Genomic DNA, 24,443 nt, shown 5'->3' with positions numbered 1-24,443 from the left:
GCTGAGATTGGAGTTATGCAGCCAGAGCTGATCTGGAAGATCAGGCAAGGAAGATCTTAAGTTATTCAGCCAAGGAAGATCTTGAGTTATTCAGCCAGAGCTGAAAGAGATGAGGACAGATTTTTATCTGGGGCGTTCAGTGGGAGTGTAACTGCTAACAACTTGATTTTAGACTTTGGTCTCCAAAATTGCAAGAGAATAAATTTCTGGTTTCAATTCACCAAATTTGTGTTGATTTCTTACAGCAACCCTAAGAAAGCAATACAGAAGGTGTGGAAGAAAATGAAAGCATACAGCCCGGCTAGAAGAGCACCTGCTTTGGAATCAGAGAACCACGCTGCATAGCCCTGAGGGAGCAATTTCAACTTGCCGGCATTTAATTCCCTCCTTTGTAAAATTAGGATAAAAATAGAGACACTTTTTTTTATACTTCATTTAAAAGTTTAAAAAATAGTAACATTTATAGAATGGTTGTGAGGACTGAGATAGTGAATTACTTAGTACAGTGCTTGGTTCATAGTAAATGATTAATAAAGGTTAGCCATTGTATTTAAGGTTATTGCATATGTGAGATGACAATCTCTTCCTCTTTTGAATGCTGTCTCTAAAACTTGCTTGGTGTTTACTCATATATTGCTAGAAAAATCTCAAAAACGAGACAGGCTACAAGAAAAATCACACCATATGCTTTTGTCTCCAAATCTGCCTAAATGTTAAAAAAAGGGCGAATTCTGGTTATTATGAATGTTAAGAGCATCCTCAAAAAGGAAAAAAAAGGCACTATATATTGTCATCCACATAAACTATTTCAGGGCCTTATCGCACACATGTATTCAGCATTTGCCCTCTGAATATACAGGATGACATGTACGTTGTTGTGTGCCAAGTAAGAGGGACTTGGTAACTAGAAAGACCCTAATCTTTCTCCTTTAAAAGAGTATGGGGCAGTGTCTCAGCAGAGGATTTAAACAACACAGGTGTTTTATTCCCCTGGCTCCAAAACTTAAAAGTTGAATGTTTCTTTCTTTCTTTTTTTGTATTGAAGTGTAGTTGATTGACAATGCTGTGCCCATCTCTGCTGTACAGCAAAGTGACTCAGTTATACACATATAGACATTCTTTTTTAATATTCTTTTCTATTGTGGTTTATCACAGGATATTGAATGTAGTTCCCTGTGCTATTCATTAGGACCTTGTTGTTTATCCATTCTAAATGCAATAGTTTGCATCTGCTAATCCCAAACTCCAAGTCCATCCCTCTCCCTCCCCCCTCCCCCTTGGCAACTACAAGTCTGTTCTCTGTGTCTATGAGTCTGTTTCTGTTTTGTAGATAGGTTCATTTGTGCCATATTTTAGATTCCACGTATAGGTGATATCATATGGTATTTGTCTTTCTCTTTCTGACTTACTTCACTTAGTATGATAATCTTTTGTTGCATCCATGTTGCTGAAAATGGCATTATTTTGTTCTTTTTATGGCTGAGTAGTATTCCATTGTATATATGTACCACACCTTCTTTATCCATTCATCTGTCAATGGACATTTGTTTCCATGTTTTGGCTATTGTAAATAATGCTGCTATGAACATAGGGGTGCATGTATCTTTTTGAATTATAGTTTTGTCCAGGTATATTCTCAGGAGTGGGATTGCTGGGTCATATGGTAATTCTATTTTTAGTTTTCTGAGGAACCTCCATACTGTTCTCCATAGTGGCTGCACCAACTTACATTCCCACCAACAGTGTAGGAGGGGTCCCTTTTCTACACACCCTCTCCAGCATTTATTGTTTTTTTTTAATTAATTAATTTATTTATTAATTTTGGCTGCGTTGGGTTTTCGTTGCTGCGTGTGGGCTTTCTCTAGTTGCGGTGAGCAGGGGCCACTCCTCGTTGCAGTGCGTGGGCTTCTCATTGTGGTGGCCTCCTCTGTTGTGAAGCATGGGCTCTAGGGTGCGCGGGCTTCAGTAGTTGTGGCTCGCGGGCTCCAGAGTGCAGGCTCAGCAGCTGTGGCGCACGGGCTTAGTTGCTCCGCGGCATGTGGGATCTTCAGTAGCTATTAAAACCCCAAATCAGAAAGTGTTTTAGCTTGCCTACGGGGCACCTCTCTGTGACTGAGGCCTCCTGTTTTGGCTCTTGAGACAGAAGTAGAGAGTCTGACCTAAGCACCAAAGTTTGTCATAAAATTCATGTTTTATTGCCTCCTCTTTGTATCACTTGTTAATAACTACAAAAAATTTCTCATCTTTTATCCTTTTCCTATATTCCATCAAAAGGAGATTGGTGCAAGTATATAGGCAGAGACCCAAAGCAGCTGATCTTTCTCCCTCCTCACTTTTTTTTGGGTAGCTGAGCGCCTTAGCACCTCAGATTTTTAAGCTTATGGATTTTAAGCATGTACTGCTACACCTGAGTGTCACTCTTGTCTAGTCTTTCCAGGCCAGCATTATCTTCTGGAGAGTGCATGAAACACAGCCCACAAACCCACGTATGCCAAGAGTTGACTGTTATTGCTGAGGCTGCCGTTGTTTCTGTAGGCTTCTGTAGCTCTCTGCCACTTCCTGGTCATGCTGGGTTATAGAAATCTTTGGTAGAGTTGGGAATCCACGGGCCTCTAAGCCAGTCTCCCTGTAGGAACAGATGTAGCCCTTCCTTTTAGGTGTCATAGCTTCCCTCCACTAGGTCCGATTAACCTCTATTTGGGGGCTTCTCTCTTTTTACTTCTCCCAAACATTCAGCCTCTTCCCTTCAATGTTATTTATCTCAGTGGATTGAGGGGATTGAGGCTTTTTGGAAAACAAATGCCAGTTAAGTCTAGTGAAAGGTACTTCTGCTTTCTTGCTACATACATAACTCTTTAGGTAAGGAAGTGCAGAGGGAAAAACACAGGTGGGAAAAATTATAGCTCAAAGCATTATTCAGCAATATTCATGCATTCTAGAGGCAATTACACTTAAAATTTAAAAAAATATTAAGACATTATCTTATTTTTAGAGAAATTTTAGGTTCACAGCAAAATTGAGGGGAAGGTACAGAGATTTCCCATATATTTCCTGCCCTACTCCCCATGCATAGTCTCCCACATTACCAACATCCTCCACTAGAGTGATACCTTTGTTACAAGTGATGCATCTACATGGACACATCATAATCACTCAAAGTCCATTGTTAACATCAGCCTTATACTTTTTTTAAAAAAGAATATTTTTATAGACGTATACTGCATTTATTGCTATGGAAAGATTCATAACATATTGTTTTGACAGCAAGTTAAAAAACTGTTTATCAGGATGACTACAATGTTTAAATAGAAAACCTATGTGCATAATAAAATCTAAATGGATATATGCCACCGTGTAACAGTGGATATCTTGGATATCACTGGAACCCACACATCATAAGCAAACTCTTCAGCAGCTGAATTGGTGAAGACATCTGAGATTGACTTAGGACTCACTGATATTACTTTTATTCTGTTTAATATTTTTCTGTAATTTACTATATAAGAAACTAAGACCTGAAAGTACTGGCAATACACAGTATACAGAGGCTCATAGCTTTATTTAGCACAGCTGTAAATGACTTCTAACTACATTTTAGAGAGGGAAGCTGTGATGAGTGTCTTGCCACACAGCTGGATAAAGTTTCTGAAGAAAAAGAAACTGCGAAGGGACTACTGAACTGTTTGCTTTCTAATTCTAAGGGTTAAGAAGGTGAAATAGGGACTTGGAGAAATTGAATTGGAAGTCAGGACTTCTTTGCAACAGTCATTGCCAGGCAATAATTTCATAACGTGGAAAGAGGGGGCAGAGGTGGGAGGAAGAATAGGGAGAGACAGAGGGAGATAGTCCTAAATGAGTCCTAAGGTCCCAACAGCCCAGAGATAGCTCTCCTTAAGTACAAGAGAATTCTCAATAATCAGAAGCCGTCTCCTCCTATGCTGAACCAATTACTCTGCTGGGTTTATGTCTCCAGATGCCGCAAACAAAAGGAAACCCGGGCTTAGGGGAGGACGGTGCTTGCCCACTGGGGTGCGTGTGCGCTCAGGAAGCCTCAGGGAACCTATTAAGTCACAATGCAAGATGCTGCACTTTAAAGTCTAGAATCAGGACGTGCCGGCTTGGCTTCAGGTTAAAAAAAAAAAAATAGCCCTATGAATCCTTTTTGTAAATATCGTCTGCCTCCGCCAGGCCCCGCCTTTCCCGGGACGCCATTCCGCGGCCCCAAGAGGGACTCCAGGCCAGGGTCACGGCTGCCAGAAGCGCCCCCGCACACTGAAGCGCCCGCTGCGGCGCGCCTCTGGAGCTCCGGAGCGGCAGCCCGCGCCTAGTGCGCAGGCACAGAAAGCTCGCCGCGGGCCTCGTGCCAAGTCCTAGCGATCACGCCCCCGCCTCGGCCCCAGGGGTCGGCGGTTTACTTTCGAACAGCGGCCCCGCGCTCTTCCTATTGGCTGATGTTACGCAGTTGAGGGTTGCCGGGAGACCGCGCCTGCGTCTTGAGGCTCTCAAGCCCCGCCTCATGTGGGAACCCGAAGGCCCTCAGGGCGGAGGAGGAAGGGCGGGAATCCGAGCAGCTCTCAGCGTCAGCGCGCCGGCTGTGGAGCTCTGTTTCTGCTGGTGGAGTTGGCTGGTTTTCCCGTCCCCACGGTGAGTTTATAAGGAGCTTCTCTTCGGTCCGAGAAGGCGGCTCTGGGTCACGTCTTCTTTCCCTGTAGCGCAGGCTGGTGTACTGCATGTGTTTGGGGCTTGGTGATGGAGAGGGCTGGCTTGGGTCCTGCGTCTTGGGTCCCTCTTGTCCCAGGTGGAGAGTTTGGGGGACCTCGTTTTCCTCCCGCCAATTAAGAACTGCATTTCCGTGAGGGAGAAGGCCCTCTTTGGTGGGGAGGCGGAGAGGAGCTGGACTCCGCCGAGCCGGGCGGCCTCGCGGCGGCTCGGAAAGGAGGGCGCTGAGGCGCGTTGGGAGAGAGGCCCGGGAGGATTTGTCGTAAACCTTCGGGAAGGGGAAGGGCAAGGGCACTGCTTTTTCCAGCCCCTTCTCTGGGAGGCGTTCTCATTGGACTTAACCGCGTAGGTGTAGTTATGCCCATTTTACAGATGTGAAACGTCAGTTCTGAGAGGCACTAGGTAAAACTGACCCAGGGTCTCTCAACATTTAAATGGCAGAATTGAGAGATGAACAGACGTATTAATGGGTATAACCTAAATCAGGATTTATAATTTTAAGCTGGCAAAATATTTCACTCTCATGGGTGCTTCTTGTCTTCCAGTTAACTTTCAGCAGTCTAAAATGACCGTGAATGTTTGCTCCGTCATCACCATTGTTGGCTAATATTTTCAAGAGCTCATAAGATACTTGACGCTATAAAAAGAGGTCCTTTGTGGCAATTTATTTGGTCACAGACTTGTTGGGATTTTCAAGGTACAGGTGATCCCTCTCCTGCTGCACCACAGCTGTTGATATTTGTCGCTACTTTTAAAAAAACACAGTGACGCTTAGGGAAGGTAAACGTCAAAGACAGTGAAATTACCACCATTCCTTATGATATCGTACTTAACATACGTTTTGAGAATATAAGTCTAGAACATTAAGATAAAATTATTTTTATTTTAGAATAAAAATAAAAGAATCTGAAAAAGTTGAAGATACATATTCAGTCTCCAAACCAGAAGGTCAACAAAGTGGTAAGTTCTGGGAGATTAAGTAAATACCAAAGAAATTTTCAGTAAATTTTTACTGTGTGTATGATTTAAAATGTAAGGGGAAAGTTTTAAATCTTTTGAAAAAAGGTGTGTATGTTGGTGGTGTATAAAATTCAAACCATATAGAAGGATCATAAAGTGGAAAGTAAACAACTCCCTTATCTGACCTATATTTTAAAGTTAGTCACTGTTAACTCTTGTTTACCTTTCTAGAAATCTTACTAGGATGTGTGCATCTTAATACAGACACACACATTTAACACATACAGATCTGCAAGTTGAATTTATTAAGTTATCTGGATACCTTTTTACCATGTATTTTCATATTGATCTGCATTCCATTTTAATGACCAAGTAGCTATCCTTTAAAGTAAGGTACCATAGTTTATTCTGGCAAGACGAAATTTTGGTTTTAGGTGATGTTAGTTTTGTTTTGTTTTTTAAAATAAATTTATTTATTTATTTATTTTTTGGCTGCACTGGGTCTTCATTGCTGCGTGCGGGCTTTTCTCTAGTTGCGTCGAGCGGGGGCTACTCTTCGTTGCAGTGTGTGGGCTTCTCACGGCGGTGGCTCCTCTTGTTGCGGAGCACGGGCTCTAGGTGGGCGGGCTTCAGTAGTTATGCCATGCAGGCTCAGTAGTTGTGGCTCGCAGGCTCTAGAGCTCAGGCTCAGTAATTGTGGCACACGAGCTTACTTGCTCCACGGCATGTGGAATCTTCCTAGACCGGGGCTCGAACCCGTGTCCCCTGCATGGGCAGGCGGATTCTCAACCTCTGCACCACCAGGGAAGTCCAGTGATGTTAGTTTTAACATTGCTTTTCAGCAAACATATTGCTGAATTTTTCCCACCAAATATATATATATTTTTCACTTTCAAAAATATAAAAAAAAAGCAAAGAAAATCTTAACTGCTCGTATCAGTTCCGGGTTAAATTGCATTAATAGTTTCTTTTTTAGTTTGGGGAAACAGGTTGATGTCAAAATGCAGGAAAACAGTGCAAATGGGCAGAGTTAAAATCAGATCTGACCGTAGGATTTTTTTTGAAAGAGGTAGGTGATCATTATTTTTGTACATTTATATGTACAAAAGTATTTTTAAAATCTTGCCCCGTATTTAGAGATGGCACAAATGTAGTATTTCTAAAGTAAGTCTTGAATTGCATAAAATGTGCTTTTTATCCGTTAGGGCCACAAAGATGTGAGACCCAGCCTGGGAAGTGGCACCTCTTGAATTTTCCCAGACTTATGATAGCTGACTCACTCTAAGTCCTAGAGCAAGTCATCTAACTATAATGTGGCAAATTTCTCTTCAGAGGGTGTAAAATGTAATGAATGTTTTATAACCATTCATGTTTAGAGATGAAAGGCAATAATGCATTAGGGAATTAGAACTTAAGAAACAGTTTACCCAGGAGAATGGGTAATGATAGTGTTGGTACTGCGCAGTTCTCCATCATCTGCTATCAGTGCCGACCACCCATAATACGCTGGTTAGACGTTACGGAGGCTCCGTAGGGAGTTGGCCCTCTGGAGAAAGACTGCATACAAAGTTTAGAATTCAGTAATGTGTTTGTTTTTGACACTTAAGCTCAAGAAATTTGTGAAATAATTTATATGTAGATGATTTAGCTTCAGGTTTATTTCTGAAAAGATTTCTTTTTTACATTCATATTTCTTGGTGACTTTTAAAAGGGAAGCAGGAAATCTTGAACTAAGTTATCAATTTGTACTTGGGCTTTTAGTACCCACTGGAGGAAAATAACATTTTACATGGGTTATTTTAATTTAATTTTTTTGTTTTTTAAAATTATAGATTAATATAAATCAATTCTAAAATTAATTTGGCGGGAAAGGCTGGTTAATAGGCAAGACACTTAAATATTTTTAAAGTTTTTTTATTGTTTTGAAACATACATAAAATTTACCATTTTAACCATTTTTAAGTGTGTAGTCAGTGGCATTAAGTGCATTCCACATTGTTGTGCAACCATCACCATCTATCTTCAGAACTTTTTCATGTTTCCAAAGTGAAACTGTGCACTCATTAAACAATAACTCTCCAACGCCCCCTGTAGCCCCTGGCTTGTTTATTTAAAAAGCCAGCTCTTGGGTTTATCAACTCTAACAATTTTCTGTATTCTAATTCATGGTTTTCTTCATGCATTAGAATTGTTTTCTTCTGCTTTTCCTAGGTTCATTTTCTTTTCTCTCTTTTTTAAAATATAAATCCTTTTTATACTACTTCTTTTGTTTGTTAATGAAAGTATATGGCTTCAGCTCTGCCCTATAGAACTTTTTTTAACCCTGTAGATTTTGCTAAAGAGTATTTTTATTATTTCACATGGATAAATTACATCTTGGCTGGGTAGAGAATTCTTAGGTCATATCCTTTTCTTCCAGATCCTTGTGGATATTGATTGCTACATGTCTTTTAGCATTCCTAGTTGCTTTGGAGATGTTCTGGTTATCTACTGCTGTGTAACAAACGTCTGATGGTTTGGATGGCTGCGTGTCCAAGATGGCTTTTTCACTCACATGTCTGGCACCTCATTGCTTCTCCTTTTGGCCTCTCTCATCAGCAGAGTAGCCTAGACTTTTCACAAAGCAAAGAGGCAGCAATCTGCTAGGCTAGCTAAGGGCTATACCCAGAACTGTCATAGTGTCACTTGTACTGTATCAGATTGGTCAGAGCAGTCACATGTCCTGTCCAGATCTTTTTTTTTTTTTAAACTATTTATTTATTTATTTGGCTGCATGGGATCTTAGTTGTGGCACGCGGGATCTTCGTGGCGGCATGTGGGCTTCTCTCTAGTTGTGGTGCAGGCTCCAGAGCACACGGGCTTAGTTGCCCCGCAGCATGTGGGATCTTAGTTCCCTGTCCAGGGATCAAATCCGCCTCCTGTGCATTGGAAGGCGGATTCTTAACCACTGGACCACCAGGGAAGCCCCAAGCCCAGATCTTTTTGAGGGGAGAATAGATTTCATCTCTTGATAGGAGAATACCAGCAAAGTCACATCACAGAACATGTGGGAGTTAATTGTTGTGGCCATCTTTAGAAATATAGTCTCCCAGAGAATTCTGAGACCATTATGTTTTTTGTTTTCCTTTTTTGGGTATCTTACTTTTCTTCCTGGATGCATGTGGGATTGTCTTTATTTCTTTATTTAAAATTTTAATATTTTTAATTGTATGTTAATAGTTGAAAGTAAAACAGAACTTAGGCTTATAATGAAAAACAGCAGCCTCCTGCCCTCACTCTCCCCACTTTTGATTCCTGCTCTCCAGAAGCAGTCACTTCATTTCTTTTAAATATTTCTTTTGGTATTGCTTCTCTATTCATAAATAATTTGCTTTTAATGTGATTTCTTGATTTTTCACTTTTAGGCATGTATTGACTTCTTATAAGAGAAGATTAAGGTAAGTTCTTAAACTTCGTTTCCTTCCCTTATTCCCTCCTCCGAACGTAATTTTGTCAGTTTCTTAGTTTGGGCTGTTATAACAAAAATACCATAGACTAGGTGGCTTAAACAACAGTCATTTATTTTTTTGCAGTTTTGGAGGGTGGGAAGTCCAGGATGAGGATGCTGGCAAAGTTGGGTTCTGGCGAAAGCTTTCTTCCTGCTTTGCAGATGGCCATCTTCCTGCTGTGTCTTCACGTGGCCGAGAGCAGAGAAAGAGAGGCAGCAAGCCCTGTATCTCTTCCTATAAGGGCCTAATCTCTTTCATGAGGACTCTACTCTGATGACCTAGTTACCTCCGAAAGGCTCTACCTCATTAATACCATCACATTAAGGGTTACGATTTCAACTTATGAGTTTGGGGAGACACATTCAATCCTTAACAGTCATGCTTTTTGGTAAAATCCATATTTAATATTTAAAATATTATAACTAATAGGACAATTGAGCTATATAGTGTGCTGTAGTATTTCCTCTTTTCATGATTCCATCACTTTTCCCTAAATTTAGTTTTCTCATTACCTCTCAATATGTTCAGACACGTGAAATGTTCTGTCAGTTCCATTTATTTACTTAAAGGCATTCCTTCTGGATTTCTGTCTTCTTCCTCCAGACTACTATTTCTCCAGGCTTGCTGCACAGTTATCCAGGACTTCATTTCATAGTTATCCTGGTGAGAATTATTGTTTTTTTCTTCCTGCAGCAGCTTCTTTAGAAAGGGTGGGTGATGGGTGGTTCAGTTTTGAGACCTCTTGTGTTAAACTATCTTTAGACTACCTTCAAAATTTAGTTACTTTGGGTATAGAATTTTAGGTTGGAAGCCATGTTTTCCCGAGAATATTGAAGAATTGCTTCATTGTCTTCTAGTTTCCAGTGTTGTTACATACACACAGCATAGCTAAATCCAAGATGTTCATACCAGAAAATATTCATAGGAAAAATTTTTTGCTCCTTTATTCCCCCTCAGGAGTCTAGGCTGGTTATGGAAAATTTCTGATGCATAAAATTTCATACTAGTTTCTGTAAGAACTAGCCCCTAGGCATGATAGCCACCTTTATCTTCTGTTTCTCAGGCAGCAACCAGAGTTTGAAAGTTCCTGGCCTTACATAGTTATTTTCAACCAGGCTTACTTCTATTAGCCAGTTCTGACTTACAAATTTGTTGCCTAAAATCAGTTTTTCATAAATCAGCTAGAAGAGGGTAGTCTTAGATTTGATTTCTGTATCTTCACGTTATCTACACGTTTCTGATTAAATTTTGTTAAAAATTTTATGTGCTATGGAAGTAACTTTTGAGACCAGGATATTTGCTTCCACTTTATGTAAGTTTAAGGGATGATATTTTCTTTACGATATTGTTATTGAATATCCTCATTCTAAAGAAAGTTGAGCTTTTGGGTCCTTAAATGAGTTCCCAGGGAAAATGATTTCTAACTTTTTGACAAATATAGGACTTTGGAGGGAAAGGTTGGGTTCTGTTTTAGGGTTGATCTTTGGTACTTACATTAAGTAACTCTAATATTAAATCTAAATTGAATATATGTCCAATGCTCAAATTTTATTCCTTTGCAAAGTGCTATTCTGTTTATTCCTTCATTATGAATTCTGACATCACTGAAATAAACTGAGAAACGTTCGTTTTTCTTGGGTGGTTTTTCTGTTTCAGAGCTCTCTGTAGGTAAAGGGTAGTCATAAAGGCTTCCCAACATGTAGGCACTTAAATTTATCTGCAGTGAATGTCATCTTCTGTTGTCCAGTTACTTTTGTTTCCTGGAATGCCTCACAGTTCAGGCTTATTAGTCTCTCACATCTTGGCTCATTACGGTTCTTAATATTGTCAGTCTGAATGGAGTATTTTCTATTTTCTGATGGACTCTTGATAAAAGCTTTTCCTAAGCAGAGATTTTGCTATTTGAAAAAAAAAACCCCAAAAAACTAAGGTCTGACATTTTATTAACATTGGTCTCTTAAGGGGCAGTGTTTATTCAACCAACATTGAGTGAATGCCTATTGTGTGCCAAGTTCTGTGCTGTGCTTAGACACAATTCCTGCCTTATTGCAGGCTTATATTCTAATGTATTGAAAAATGTTACAAAATTCTTTGTTTTTTTGACTGCGCCACGCAGCTTGTGGGATCTTAGTTCCCTGACCAGGCATCGAACCCAGGCCCCGGTAGTGAAAGTGCTGAGTCCTAACCACTGGACCTGCAGGAATTCCGACAAAATTCTTTTAAATAAAATCCATCTAAGTGCTTGCTATAAAGTAGAAGTGCAGTGTTCAGTGAGATTAGGGGACCTAATATGGGGGAGGAGATGGGACTCAGGTTGAGACTTGAAGAATGAATGAGTTTGGTTTTGCAAATGGTGAAGAAGATGAGGCGCATAAGAGCTATAAAAAGTCTGAAGAGGTTTTTGTTTCTTAAAAGTACAATTAGTTATTTGTAGATACTTCTAACAGTTTTTATAGAGGAGGATTTGGTAAGCTTTAGATTTTGCATGAATGGCACTTGGAAGGCTTGTTGGAAATATCAGTAATAGCTTGCCAAGATGTCAAGTTACTTGTGTCAGAGAGGGTCTCTGAACTGTTGCTGGCTTTCTTTCATGAAGGAAAGATGACTAATGATGTTCTTTACCACTAATGCTCTAGTGGTCTGTAATTCATAATTACCACAATCAACACTTCATCTTTCAAACTTTTTTATCACAAGGACTAATTCAGAAATATTACTCTCTTCCAAATCTTCAAATTAACATTACTTGAGACTCTTACACTGTGCTGATTCAGGGGTTTAAGCATACACACTAATATTCCAATTCAAGAAGCTTAACATTTATAGAACAGTTAGAAATTTAATAACTTACTTTAGAAACTGTGGTTGAGCCAACTGGGAGTGTGAATTGAAGAATGTAATTTTGCTAAGAATTAACTTTTTATTTCATAGAAATATTTAGTCTTACCTTTTCATGATTTGTGTATAGTTTTGATTTTAGCATCTTAGAATGTAAAAAGTTGCACAGACTAGTTATAATCATTAAATAGACTTCAACAGAACACACCAAAGTAAATAAGCTCTTAAAGGTGATCAACTATTCAGTGTTAGGAATTACATTATATAGAAAGCTAATTTTAAAAATCTTACTCTTTTAAATGACAAGTACAGTATATTAACAATTTGGAGGTTAACACCTAAAACTTTACATAATATGTGCATGTGTCTTTGTTATATGTAGAATTAAAATACTTTTTTCTCTTGACAGGAAATGCACAATTTTGAGGATGAGTTAACATGTCCCATTTGTTACAGTATTTTTGAAGATCCTCGTGTACTACCATGCTCTCATACATTTTGTAGAAATTGCTTGGAAAATGTTCTACAGGCATCTGGTAACTTTTATATATGGAGACCTTTACGCATTCCACTCAAGTGCCCTAACTGCAGAAGTATTATTGAAATTGCTCCAACTGGTATTGAATCTTTACCTGTTAATTTTGCGTTAAGGGCTATTATTGAAAAGTACCAGCAAGAAGACCATCCAGATATTGTCACCTGCCCTGAACATTACAGGCAGCCATTAAATGTTTACTGTCTCCTGGATAAAAAATTAGTTTGTGGTCATTGCCTTACCATAGGTCAACATCATGGTCATCCTATAGATGACCTTCAAAGTGCCTATATGAAAGAAAAGGACACACCTGAAAAACTGCTTGAACAGTTAACTGACACACACTGGACAGATCTTACTCGTCTTATTGAAAAGCTGGAAGAACAAAAATCTCATTCGGAGAAAATGGTCCAAGGTGATAAGGAAGTTGTTCTCCAGTATTTTAAGGAGCTTAGTGATACATTAGAACAGAAAAAAAATTTTTTCCTAACTGCTCTTTGTGATGTTGGCAATCTGATTAATCTAGAATATACTCCACAAATTGAAAGAATGAAAGAAATAAGAGAGCAGCAGCTTGAATTAGTGACACTGACAACATCTTTACAAGAAGAGCCTCCACTTAAATTTCTTGAAAAAGTTGATGATGTCCGCCAACGTGTGCAGGTCTTGAAACAAAGACCACTCCCTGAGGTCCAACCTGTTGAAATTCATCCTCGAGTGAGCCAAGTACTGAAAGAAGAATGGAGCAGAACAGAAATTGGACAAATAAAGAAACTTCTCATTCCTGAAATGAAAATTTCTTCAAAAAGGATGCCATGTTCCTGGCCTGATAAGGAGGAAAAAGAAGTTGAATTTTTTAAGATTCTGAACATTGTTATAGTTACACTAATTTCAGTGATGCTGACGCTGATCCTCTTTTTTAACCAACACATAATGACCTTTTTAAATGAAATCACTTCAATATGTTTTTCTGAAGCCTCTCTGTCTGTTTACCAAAGTTTATATAAGAATGTGCATGATTTAAAGAATATACTATGTCACACGTTATATTTACTGAAGGAATTCATGTGGAAAATAATTCGTTGAAAATTCAAATCTGAATTAAGTAGGCTTATTCTGTACAGCAGACTAATGACCGTTGCTAAATGGAGCAATAGGGGTAGCATGGGTAAATAAAATAGCAAGCTAAAGTTTATTAGAGTTGCAACAAATATAAATAATCCCTTTCATGCTTCTGTTGAATAGAAAATGTGTCATCAAAAGTTAGAAATGAGACAGAATGTCTCTCGTTTTCTGAAAACCAGAACAAAATCTAATAATTACTTGATTTTGAGTATTATCCCATTTTTATTGGTTTGAGAGGTTGACTTAATATCACGTGATATTTAAATATTCTTGTACCAATATTATCTCTTAGCATTATATACTGCAGTGGTTGGCTCTGCAGTTCTTTGTGTATACGTAGCTTTTAATTAAAAGATGGCAAAATCCCGAAAGGTAATAAGCTTGACACTTTTGAATGGACAAATAAGGATGGTGAGAAGGTTTTAAATTCAAGTAGCAAAGTCTCATAGTGAGAGTGGATTGCTTACATTAAAGATGTGTTTGATCAAATGTACCTGATCCACACACGTTAATGTGTTTTAGGTAGATTTAAGAGCTCTAAGATGTTTACATCAGCATTCACTCCTAATAAAACTATTGCTTTGGGAAATCTAAAGTGCCATTAGGGACCAAACAGTAACATTCCCTAGTACTTGTTATTCTGTGGTTTGTGTAAATTTATTTTAGGATTGTATTTAACTTTTGTGTAGTTTTAGTCATGTCAGTCAAATCAGTTCTTGGCTAAAAACTCTAAAACAAACATGTTACTAGAATGGACTATTATTGATATATCCCACCCTCATCATATTTGAATGGCATCATGTTAACTGTTATGTCTAAAATTGTCTTAAATTTTCTGTTGAACTTTCTCTTATGCTAATGCCAAAGTACCAATAATTCGATCTTATTTTCTGGAATTGTGTTATAAATGGAGGCTACTTAGTTATTAAGTCAAATCCCTTTGATTTCGTTTCCTTTTTATTAACAGGGACTGAACCATGGTGCTTGTGGTAGGACTCTTAGCCCTTTTGTCCTTGTAACCCTAAGTACAAGCTCACTCACTTTCCAGAAATTCCAAGTTGGCTGTAGCTCTTGGATCACATATTTAGGAGCCTTACTTAGTTCACAGATTTTCCAGGTCAGATTAGGTCCTATAGCTGTGACTGTACTCAGGGCACTAGTTCTAAAATACTCCTTATGTCTTATCTGCTGAGAACAAGTCTGAACACTAAGATGGCTGGCTGTATTGTCAATTTATGATCAGAATCAGAATAGCACAACTACCTGTTGTGTGGGCAAAGAACATCTGGAGGAGGTATATATTCAGCTTACCAACTAACTTTAGACTGAAGTTGCATCGACTTGATTAAAGCAATAGTTACAACACAAAAATGCCACATACTTTTTGGAATACATATAAATATTAGTAAGCACTGAAATGTTAGGTATTATGTGTCAAAAATGTAATCTCATATTTCTCGTGTGTATTAATCCTTTTTGTAGATTAGGAAACAGACACAAAAGTAAATTGCCCAAGGCCATGCATCTAGTATATGCGAGACTCCATGTATTCTTTTCAGGGTTCATCTGTCGTGCTACCTTTAAAGGATTTAAGCCAAGATTTTTAAATTAAATTAGGGTTTCTAATATGTCTATGAATCACAGCTAAAAACTGAAGCATTTTAAGTTTGACCTTAATATTTTTTGTAACTTGCCAGTTTTTAGTAGAACTTTACTGCTGGATAAATTTTATGTAGTGTGCATGAATATAGTCAAATATACAAATAACTGAGTCTTATACATGCTCGTCTCCTTTCTGTATTTTTATCAGGAGGATGAGACTAAAATTTAAAGTATGTATTCCTGAAATATTTCTAAGTAAGTTTTTATGTATAACAACAAAAGTATATATTTTAATAAACTCATTTTCATATAAGCATTGAGTGGCTTAATAGGGCAGTCAAACTCAGGAGTGGTTGCTTTGGAATTTTCATATGGGCTACGGGCATTATCTATCAATCATCTATCTACTTTAACTCTTTAAAAGTCAGTTAGTACTGGGCTTCCCTGGTGGTGCAGTGGTTAAGAATCCGCCTGCCAATGCAGGGGACAGGGGTTCGAGCCCTGGTCCGGGAAGATCCCACATGCCGCAGAGCAACTAAGCCCGTGCTCCACAACTACTGAGCCTGCGCTCTAGAGCCCGTGTGCCACAATTACTGAAGCCCACGCGCCTAAAGCCCGTGCTCCGCAACAAGAGAAGCCACCGCAATGAGAAGCCTGCGCACCACAACAAAGCGTAGCCCCTGCTCTCAGCAACTAGAGAAAACCCACGTGCAGCAGCGGAGACCCAATGCAGCCAAAAATTAAATAAATGGATAAATTAAAAAAAAAAGTACTAAGCTTTACTACTCCATTGGTTATTAAAATATAAAAATATTAAATTCCATTCACCTCTGTTCTCACCAATGAAAAAGCCCTTGATTATGTTGATACTTTTTTCTAGTTACTTTTCCCTTGTATAATCTTGATTTAAAACAAATGACCATACTTGAGTTACAGATCTTGCTTTATTTAAGTCCATGCTAATGTATTTACACTTTAACAGTTATATTATGATACAGACTGTCTTTGTTGGGTTTTAGTACCTAAACAATACCGCACTGAACAACATGGTAATTTTTAATTTTAATTCCTCAGGATCAATATTCTAGAAACTGAATAGCTAGGGCAGACTTTTGATTCAATACCAAAATTTCTTCTGAAAACCAAGTGGTTGCTGGCTTACTTCCAGTAGCATTATAATATTCTTGGGCTAATACAGTGTAACACAACAACAAAAAACCCTTGACAACTTGATGGGCAAACAGCACTCCATCTTAATTGCCATTTATACTAAGGAAATTAATCCTTATACACTTTATTCTTTTTCTGAAGTGGGTATTTTTCCTTTTCAACTAATGAGATATCCAAGTTATTTCAGACATATTTGCTGACCCTTTTGCAAGTGTTTTAAACAGTCAAGCATATCAAGTTTTAGAAAAGAATACAATATTTAAATTCTCATCCTTATAATTCAGGATGATGGTTTAAAAAAAAAAAGTTCCTAGTATTTGGGTAATAAATAGTGACTATCTAAATTACTAAGTGGAATACCTTAAAAATTTTACTATAGTAGCAGTTGATAGGCTTCTCCAGCGTAGGTCAAAGGTCCATGAGAGTATGCTATGTCTTGATAACATGATCTAGTTTAGAACTGTACTGTTCATAGAGTAACATACTTTTAACTCTGCAGGTAGCAGTTTGGGGCTAAGGGTAAGTCACCTGACCGCCCCCCAGGCATCTTATTTTCTCCACAGTCTGCTGCTTACAAAGTTGTCAGTTTCTTACAATCTCCTAGAAGCAGGTATAGAGAATATTTTATTAGACTTGTAACATGTCTCTTAAGTAACAGCATAAAATAGAAACTAGTTATATGATCCAGTTTAAGAATATGCATTTTATATAATTTATAACCCTTTACAAATAGAAAGTCAGTAAATACAGTACGCTGAATCTGTGGTGATTCAATCTGAGAAATCTTCAGTATAAACAAGTTTAGCAAAGTCCTTTAGATGCAATTTCTTTTGGGTTTACTGCAACACTTTTTGTTATATTGTATGTCTTGTAAATTCCAATAAGTCTATCTGAAATCTCAAACATATTATTTCGAAGAGAAATTATTATGAACTGGGCATTTTTTGTTTGTTCCTAAAGAGAAAGAAAGAATAAATTAGAAAAATTATACATATATTGTAAATATATAAATCATATAATAAACATCTAAGCTTTACTTCCCTGAAATATTTCTTGACAGTAAATTCAACATGACATTGATAATTAACATGAACAAGAATGACAACATGGATAATTCATGAAACAGTATTTGGGTTTGAGAAGAATCTGGGTATTTGGAAGGATGGTTGCCTAGAATTCTTCTAGTAGAAAAATGGTATAGAAAAAAAATTTCTAGCTGTGTTTCTGCTACTAATTTACATTATCCATTTATATTTCACTTTTCCAAAATGGAACTATTTGGCTCAAATAAAGGATGTGGTCTCCTTTAATACCATGGGATGTGGGATTAGAGAACAGGGAAAAAGCTCAAAAGAAATAAGTCAAAGAATTTCATCTGTAATGTTTAGGGAACCCATAAAATTTTCAGAATGAAAAGCTCTAAATGATTACTTACATATATATAAAATGCAACAATGGAAACATTTTTGAAATCAAGGGCTGCATCAATCTCATCCATGAAGTACAGGGGAGTGGGTTTGTAGTGGTGAAGAGCAAATACTAAAGCCAATGAACTAAGTGTTTTCTCTCCTCCTGAAAGGTTGAAGATCTTCTTCCAACTTTTCTTAGGTGGTCGGACACTGAAATAATTAAGAAAATCTCATTAGTCAAATTACTTGTAAAGCTAAATTAAGACTTCGTGATTTCTTTCCCATAACTGGCTTCTACCACCTTCCTTGGGAATCTCTAATTTCCTTTTCACAAATATAAACTTCTGAGGGGTTCTTTTATAAACATGTTATTGGAGGATGGACACATAGGAACACCTGACAAAAATTTAAGATTTAAACAGCAAGCCAGTAAGTAATTCTTGGTATTTCCCCCCTGCTTCCAATGCACTTTTTGCTTTGCAATTTTAAAATCCATGTTAGATTGAAATGGCTTGAAAATTAAAAGATGAACTAGACAAATATTCTGTAAAATCAAGTATTTACTGTTTGCCTAGAATTTATGCTGTGAACTAATATCTAGGCCAACTAGTATTTATGAAATAAAACAAGTTGTACATCTAACCTTCACATCCCACCCCTAAAAAAATACTGAGTTTGGAGAATATGTAGAGAGATATAACAGAAGAATCCGAAACTCAGTATACAGCATAATTACAAACCTGAACATGATTCCTTCAGAGAAAGGATCCAAGCTGTCTACAAGCTCCAGCTCAGCATCACCTCCCAAAGTAAGCATTTGGTAATTTTCCTTTAATTTATTTGTTATTATATAAAAACCTGCCATGAATTCATTAAGCCTTTGTTTCCGAAGATCTTCATATGCCTGTCTAAAATTATCTCTTTCATAAGTAATTTTGTCCAATTCTGCTACCCGTTGTAAATATAATTCTTCCTATGAAAAGAATGAGAAAAACATCAATTCAGTTATACATTTGAGATGAGAAATAACACTGCTAATTATATAAAATAAAGGCCACAATTTAGGCTAAGGTCTAGAGACTTCCTGACTATTACACAGTTTATTTGTACCTTCTTTTTATACTCTGCAATGGCACCAAGGTTTGGTTTCATTTCATGACACTGGGCTTCCAGAAGTGCAATTTGATTTGTTATAGAATCTGGGTTCTTGATTGCTTCAAGATTTTCTGGGCTTAGAAGTGGAATCTCTTCAACAGGATTATCTTCTATGGGATGCAATGATATTTTTGAAATCTAAAAGTTTAAGTTAGATCAGTGTTAGAAAAGGCATAGTATTATAATTCATTGTTAAACCTCACAAATTAATATGACAAACTGCCTATCAAAACGACGTATACTAAGGAGTGGTAACTAATTTGTGTATCAACTATTTTTCAAAGGACTTCAAGAAAAATAGTTGTAGTGTTCAAGGTGTTCATGTAGCCATTTGTTAAATCTCCGTTATCAGCCCTGGGGTGAAAATGTTGACTAATTCTGACCATTATGCATATTTTTCTGTATATAATAACTCCTATATACTGTTCATTTTGTCCCCTATAAATCTGAGAAGTGATTATACACCATGAAATTAAGAATCACAACATACCTCAAAAACAAAAAACCCTAACCTTTTTTCATAAAGGATATCTTAAAGTTACATTTAACTAAACATAACAATTCTCACCTCTTTTTGCCAGTATTTTATTTTAGAATTATGTTCACCAATATGACCATCTACTTGTTCAAGTTTCAACTTAATACTAAGTGCATCTTTTTGAAGAGCATGTTCATTTTCCTGAATTACTTTAAGTTCTTGAAGTAGGTTACGGTGTTCTTTCTGGATATCTGGTAAGGACTCCTAAAAACCAAGAAGAAATGCTACAGATATGATCTTCTCAAACAGAACGGGATTTTCACATTACAAAGATGAAGAAGCGAGCAATCTCTCCCCACGCCCCTTCCACTTTAAATGAAAATGTTTTTATTTACAGAAAAGTTACAATACAGTACTCATTTTTATTGTACAGATGAAAGTTAATACAAGTTTAACTTACTGAGTGCTTACTAGGCAAGGTATTGATATCTATAAATCTTAATTGCTTGAAATACCATCCTCTCCCCTCTCCATGTCTTACCTCTGCAGCATTTGTATTCTTTACGACCTCTGTTGCTTTGTCTTCAAGACTTTTTAGCTCTGCTGTTAAGTCATCTACTTCTTTCTCAGTATCTTTTATTTCTTTCTCTGTGCGAAAGACAGAGTCTTGTGCTTTTTTAAGATTTCTAAAGAAGCAAAATCATATATTAAAAATGTGGTAATGTGTGATTTGTTATTCTGCTTCTGAAAACCTACCAAAGAACTTTTCATGACATTAATGTAACATTCTTTTCTATCATAGATTTTAAAATTTATGATTTATTAAAATCCTTGAATTGGTTTTTTATGTTTATACATACACTTGTGGGATATTGTATATTTTATTAAACTCTCAGCATAAATTAATAAAACTTCCTTATATAAGCTTTTAGACTTAGACTATGAAGCAAAATTGTCCACTGGATTATTATATTCTTGTCATTTTCTTGTCAGGTTGGAGATTCTTAAATCTTTACACCCACGAAGCTATACCATCAAGTAAATAAATACGCCCTGGTTCAAGTCAGGGCAAACAAGCGTTTTTGGCAGGGTGGAGCGGGGAGGAAACGGGACACATGACAACACACACACACAACTATTTTTTCCCTAATAAAGTTACTTCTATTTTGACTGATAACTGTGTTTAGGCAAAACATATGGCTTATTAGCACCTTATCTTTGAACAAAAGACATTGTAATAACGGAATAACCAGATAATATGTGACTAATGTTATAATTTTAAGACAAAAGAAACAGCTATTTACACTTCAACATTTTTATACATACTTAATTATTTTAGAAATACTTTAATACTCTGAAAATTAATTTAAAAACAAGATCTATGTTATGAATGTATTAAAAACTTTTTGGGACAATGGAATAATCTAGTTAATTAAAAATTTAAGTTATTAAAACAATTTTGCTAAGAAATCTCAACCTTCTTATTCTCCTAAAACCTAGATCTATTTCAATGAATCACCCTCTACTCCTTTAAGCCAGAGAAATGAAACTCTGACTTCTTTGTCCTCACAACTTGGGAATTACATAACCACATTTTGCCAAAGCATACCCATCTATATTTTTAAAAACTAGTCATATGATGTTTATTATAGGTGTTCACCTATTAAACTCCTATTAGGTAACAACATGTCAGAAGGGCTTAATAAGTAACAGTAACAGAAACATTTAATGGACATTAAGTTTAAATACTAATGGGATGAAGGGAAGAGGAAGACAGGGTAGTATGCATACTCTACCTGTCAGCAGTCTTGATTGCTACTTGGGCTTTAGTAATAGCAGAAGCACATTCATCTAATTGTTTGTTTATTTTATCAAGTTTGTCTTGTTGGGCCTTGAGTTTATGGTTATTGATTTCTACAATAATATTGTGTAACCTTTTAACCTCAGCTTCCACTTTACCAGCTCTCTCAGCCACATTGTTATACTCTGGAAAAAAAAAAAAAAAGTGAAATTAATTTGTGTTTCTACGCTAATGAGCATCACTTGTTAGATGTAAATTTCTTCAGTCAATATGACTTAACCTGATGCATGCCCAAGAAATTTTAGACATTTAAGGAAAAGTACCTCAAAAAAAAAAAAAAAAAAAAACCACAAACCACCCCCCCCCCAAAACACAAAACCAGAATGCCCTATGTCAAAACAAATGGTGTTATATAACAACACATGGTTAAATTCTCTGGCTCAGCTGTGAACATAACCCACTTATCTCTTACTGGCTTCATGCCCTGAAGCTCTTTTCAAAAGTTTTAGGGTACTTTATTGACTATTGGTCTCATAATGATTTTTACCCTTAGATAGACCATGTGCCTGACTACTGCCCGGGGGGGAAGAAAATTGTAGTTGTTTTATTCTGCTAACCTAGAGTTCTCCTCCATATGTTATAACAAAAAAAAAAGCGGGGGGGATAGGATGAAGTGGCACTCTTCTCTGTGGCCCAGAAAGTTGTGACACTTCCTAGAGTCCCTTGTACCTAGGGTTCAGACATAAGTAAGTCCATTCAATCAAAAAAAAAATTCACACAATTTGGATGGCAAAACTGATGAATTGAGTTCCGCTGGCAGTCATGGAAAAGTCTGAATTTTCTTGGTGGTGTTAGAGGCTCTGGTCCCTGTCAAAAGCTTTGTGAATATTGACAGGCAATGGCATTAACTTTGACGGTGTAGATTATAGTAGGTACAATGTTCTTCTGTTGTTGGCAGTTGTAGTGTCATCTTCCCAATTTGGTATTTATTTATTTATTTGGCTGTGCCAGGTCTTTAGTTAACAGTATGCAAACTCTTAGTTGCGGCATGTGGATCTAGTTCCCTGACCAGGGATCGAACACAGGCCCCCTGCACTGGGAGCGTGGAGTCTTAGCTACTGGACCACCAGGGAAGTCCCTCATCTTCCCAATTTGAGAGATGACTTTCCAGTTGTAGAAGAGGCAGTATAATTCCTTTCATGGTTCTACAGAGAAGCTCTGGAAATTATTCTTGATTTCAACCTAGAATTTCTTAAGCCATCACAGTGATTCTATAAATAATCTTTTACTCTGTTAAACACACACACACACACACACACACACCAAATCATATCTGTACTAACCAGAGTGGATTCTGTTCTCCATATTTGAATCCTAATCACTATACAATATAGGAAGGATGAAAGGTGGCAAAAAGGTAAGGAGTTCAAGCTTTCAATATCTATGTCTAGAAAAGTAAGCAGAAACAGAGCCAACTGATGGAAAGGAGACTCCCATAAAGCTCCTATGGGAAGTGTGTATCAGTACATTTAGCATAGGGGAAAGGAGGTAGGATGTGCTAAGAGGAAAAGATTAGATAAAGACTTAACTGTTATTCCTCCAGATTGTCTCTTCTCTCCTGTTAGGTAGATTGGAATTTCAATATTCTCCAAATCTCACAACTTAGTATTCATCTTTTTGTCCTACATTATCAGAGAATTCTTTAGTCTGATCTTTCAAACTCATCTAGTGAGTTTAACTCCAACCTCTATTCTTTGTATTTCTGAGATCACCACTTGGCTTTTTAAAAAAACAAAGCAAAACAAAACCCTGCCCTTTTTTGGTCTTCTGAATCCCCTTTTCCCCCTAAGGATACTAAGATACTGTATTTATTGAAGGTATTGTTTTGCTCCAAGTGGCGATGTTGTCTGTAGTTTGTCTGTATGCTTAGCTCCCTCGTGGGGTAGAGTACCAGCTGCTGTGGGGTCTGGAATCATGACTTATACTGGGGGATGGGCCAGGTATGCAACTGGGAAGGGTTCCACCCTTCAGAACATCTTCTTCCTTATTTTCAAGTACCTAACATGCATTAAAAATTCTTTTCCCTATCTACAGTAGCATGTCTATTAGAAGTAGGAGGGGAAAACTAACATCATATAGTCTATAATTTTGAAGTCACTATTTTATACCACCTTGCTCCCCTTACTCTATTCTCTACACAACAGCCAGAGATTTTTAAAATCTAAATTAATGTAAAATGAAATATTTAATCTTAAAGATATGCTTGCAGAAATGGGCTTCCATATTAGATATTAACAGAGTCTACTAATAATAGCCAGTGTTTCCATTGGAGGAAACATATATGGGGCTCCTAATAAAGTCAAGGATTCCCTTTCAAACAAGAATACAGATTCCTGTAGTCTCTCTGTGAAAGTGCTGCTATAAATGACAAAGATACACATTTTTTGTTTTAATTGACCATTAGGGTCCATCAAAGCAATCACAACAAATATTGTAGGTATTCTGGGGAAAGAGGGGTAGGGTGAAGTCCCTGTGTCTCCAAGGACAAAATATATACCCAAAATAAATGCAAGGAAAAAAAAGTCCTGTCAGATTATATCACTTCCGTGTATATGACTTTCCAATGGCTTTTAATTTCACATGGAGACAGGGCTTATAAGGCTCTACATTATCTGGATTCTTCTATCGTTTAACTCTAGCCACTCTGGCTTCCTAGTGTTCCTAGACACTTCTGGCATACTCCTTCCTGCCCCAGGGCCTCTACTTACTCCTCTACATTCTTCCTGAAATGCTCTTCTCCCAAATATCCACATGTCCACTCATACTTCCACTGGGTCTCTGCTCAAGTATCTCTAGCGGTGGCCCGTCTAACCACTGTGTCTATCTGAATCCCCATCCTATCCTGTTCTCCTGGTTTTACTTTTATCACCTAGCACCACCTGATACAGTATGCAATGTATTTATTATCTTCCCCACCTCTTAAGTGTGAGTTCCTTGAAAAGAGGGACTTTATTTTGTTCACTGCTTGATCAACAGCACCTAAAACAAAGCTTGGTCAGTAGCAGATGCTATCTGAATGAATGCCTCAATATTAAAAACGTAGATAAAAAAACAAAAACAAAAACAAACAAAAAAAACGTAGATAAGTATAACCACAAAAATA

General features: G+C 37.3%; 2 protein-coding genes across 8 annotated transcripts in view; one reads left to right on the top strand and one right to left on the bottom strand.

Annotated features, from left to right (window-relative positions):
• TRIM59 (tripartite motif containing 59) overlaps positions 1-15,580 on the top strand; it is a 39,215-nt gene extending 23,635 nt beyond the window's left edge. For 4 of the 5 annotated variants that reach the window (XM_082458423.1, XM_082458425.1, XM_082458424.1 and 1 more), the window contains 4 exons: positions 246-4,644; positions 5,609-5,679; positions 9,084-9,116; positions 12,415-15,580. In XM_082458423.1, coding sequence (XP_082314549.1) covers positions 12,418-13,626 — 1,209 coding nt within the window. In that variant the 5' untranslated portion in view covers positions 246-4,644; positions 5,609-5,679; positions 9,084-9,116; positions 12,415-12,417 and the 3' untranslated portion in view covers positions 13,627-15,580. The remainder of the gene's footprint in view (positions 1-245; positions 4,645-5,608; positions 5,680-9,083; positions 9,117-12,414) is intronic. The other variant, XM_082458426.1, reaches the window with a different exon arrangement.
• Positions 15,581-16,029: 449 nt separating this feature from the next.
• The window catches only part of SMC4 (structural maintenance of chromosomes 4), a 34,049-nt gene continuing 25,635 nt past the window's right edge, over positions 16,030-24,443 (bottom strand). For all 3 annotated transcript variants that reach the window (XM_082458377.1, XM_082458379.1, XM_082458378.1), the window contains 7 exons: positions 21,276-21,465; positions 20,021-20,165; positions 19,570-19,743; positions 18,957-19,139; positions 18,587-18,819; positions 17,873-18,056; positions 16,030-17,391 (listed from right to left, as the gene is read on the bottom strand). In XM_082458377.1, coding sequence (XP_082314503.1) covers positions 17,239-17,391; positions 17,873-18,056; positions 18,587-18,819; positions 18,957-19,139; positions 19,570-19,743; positions 20,021-20,165; positions 21,276-21,465 — 1,262 coding nt within the window. In that variant the 3' untranslated portion in view covers positions 16,030-17,238. The remainder of the gene's footprint in view (positions 17,392-17,872; positions 18,057-18,586; positions 18,820-18,956; positions 19,140-19,569; positions 19,744-20,020; positions 20,166-21,275; positions 21,466-24,443) is intronic.

The sequence above is a fragment of the Balaenoptera physalus genome (assembly GCF_965194825.1).
Source record: "Balaenoptera physalus genome assembly, chromosome: 4".
Lineage (NCBI taxonomy): Eukaryota > Metazoa > Chordata > Mammalia > Artiodactyla > Balaenopteridae > Balaenoptera > Balaenoptera physalus.
Note: the sequence above shows the minus strand (reverse complement) of the source record. Positions and strands in the feature narration are given on the sequence as shown.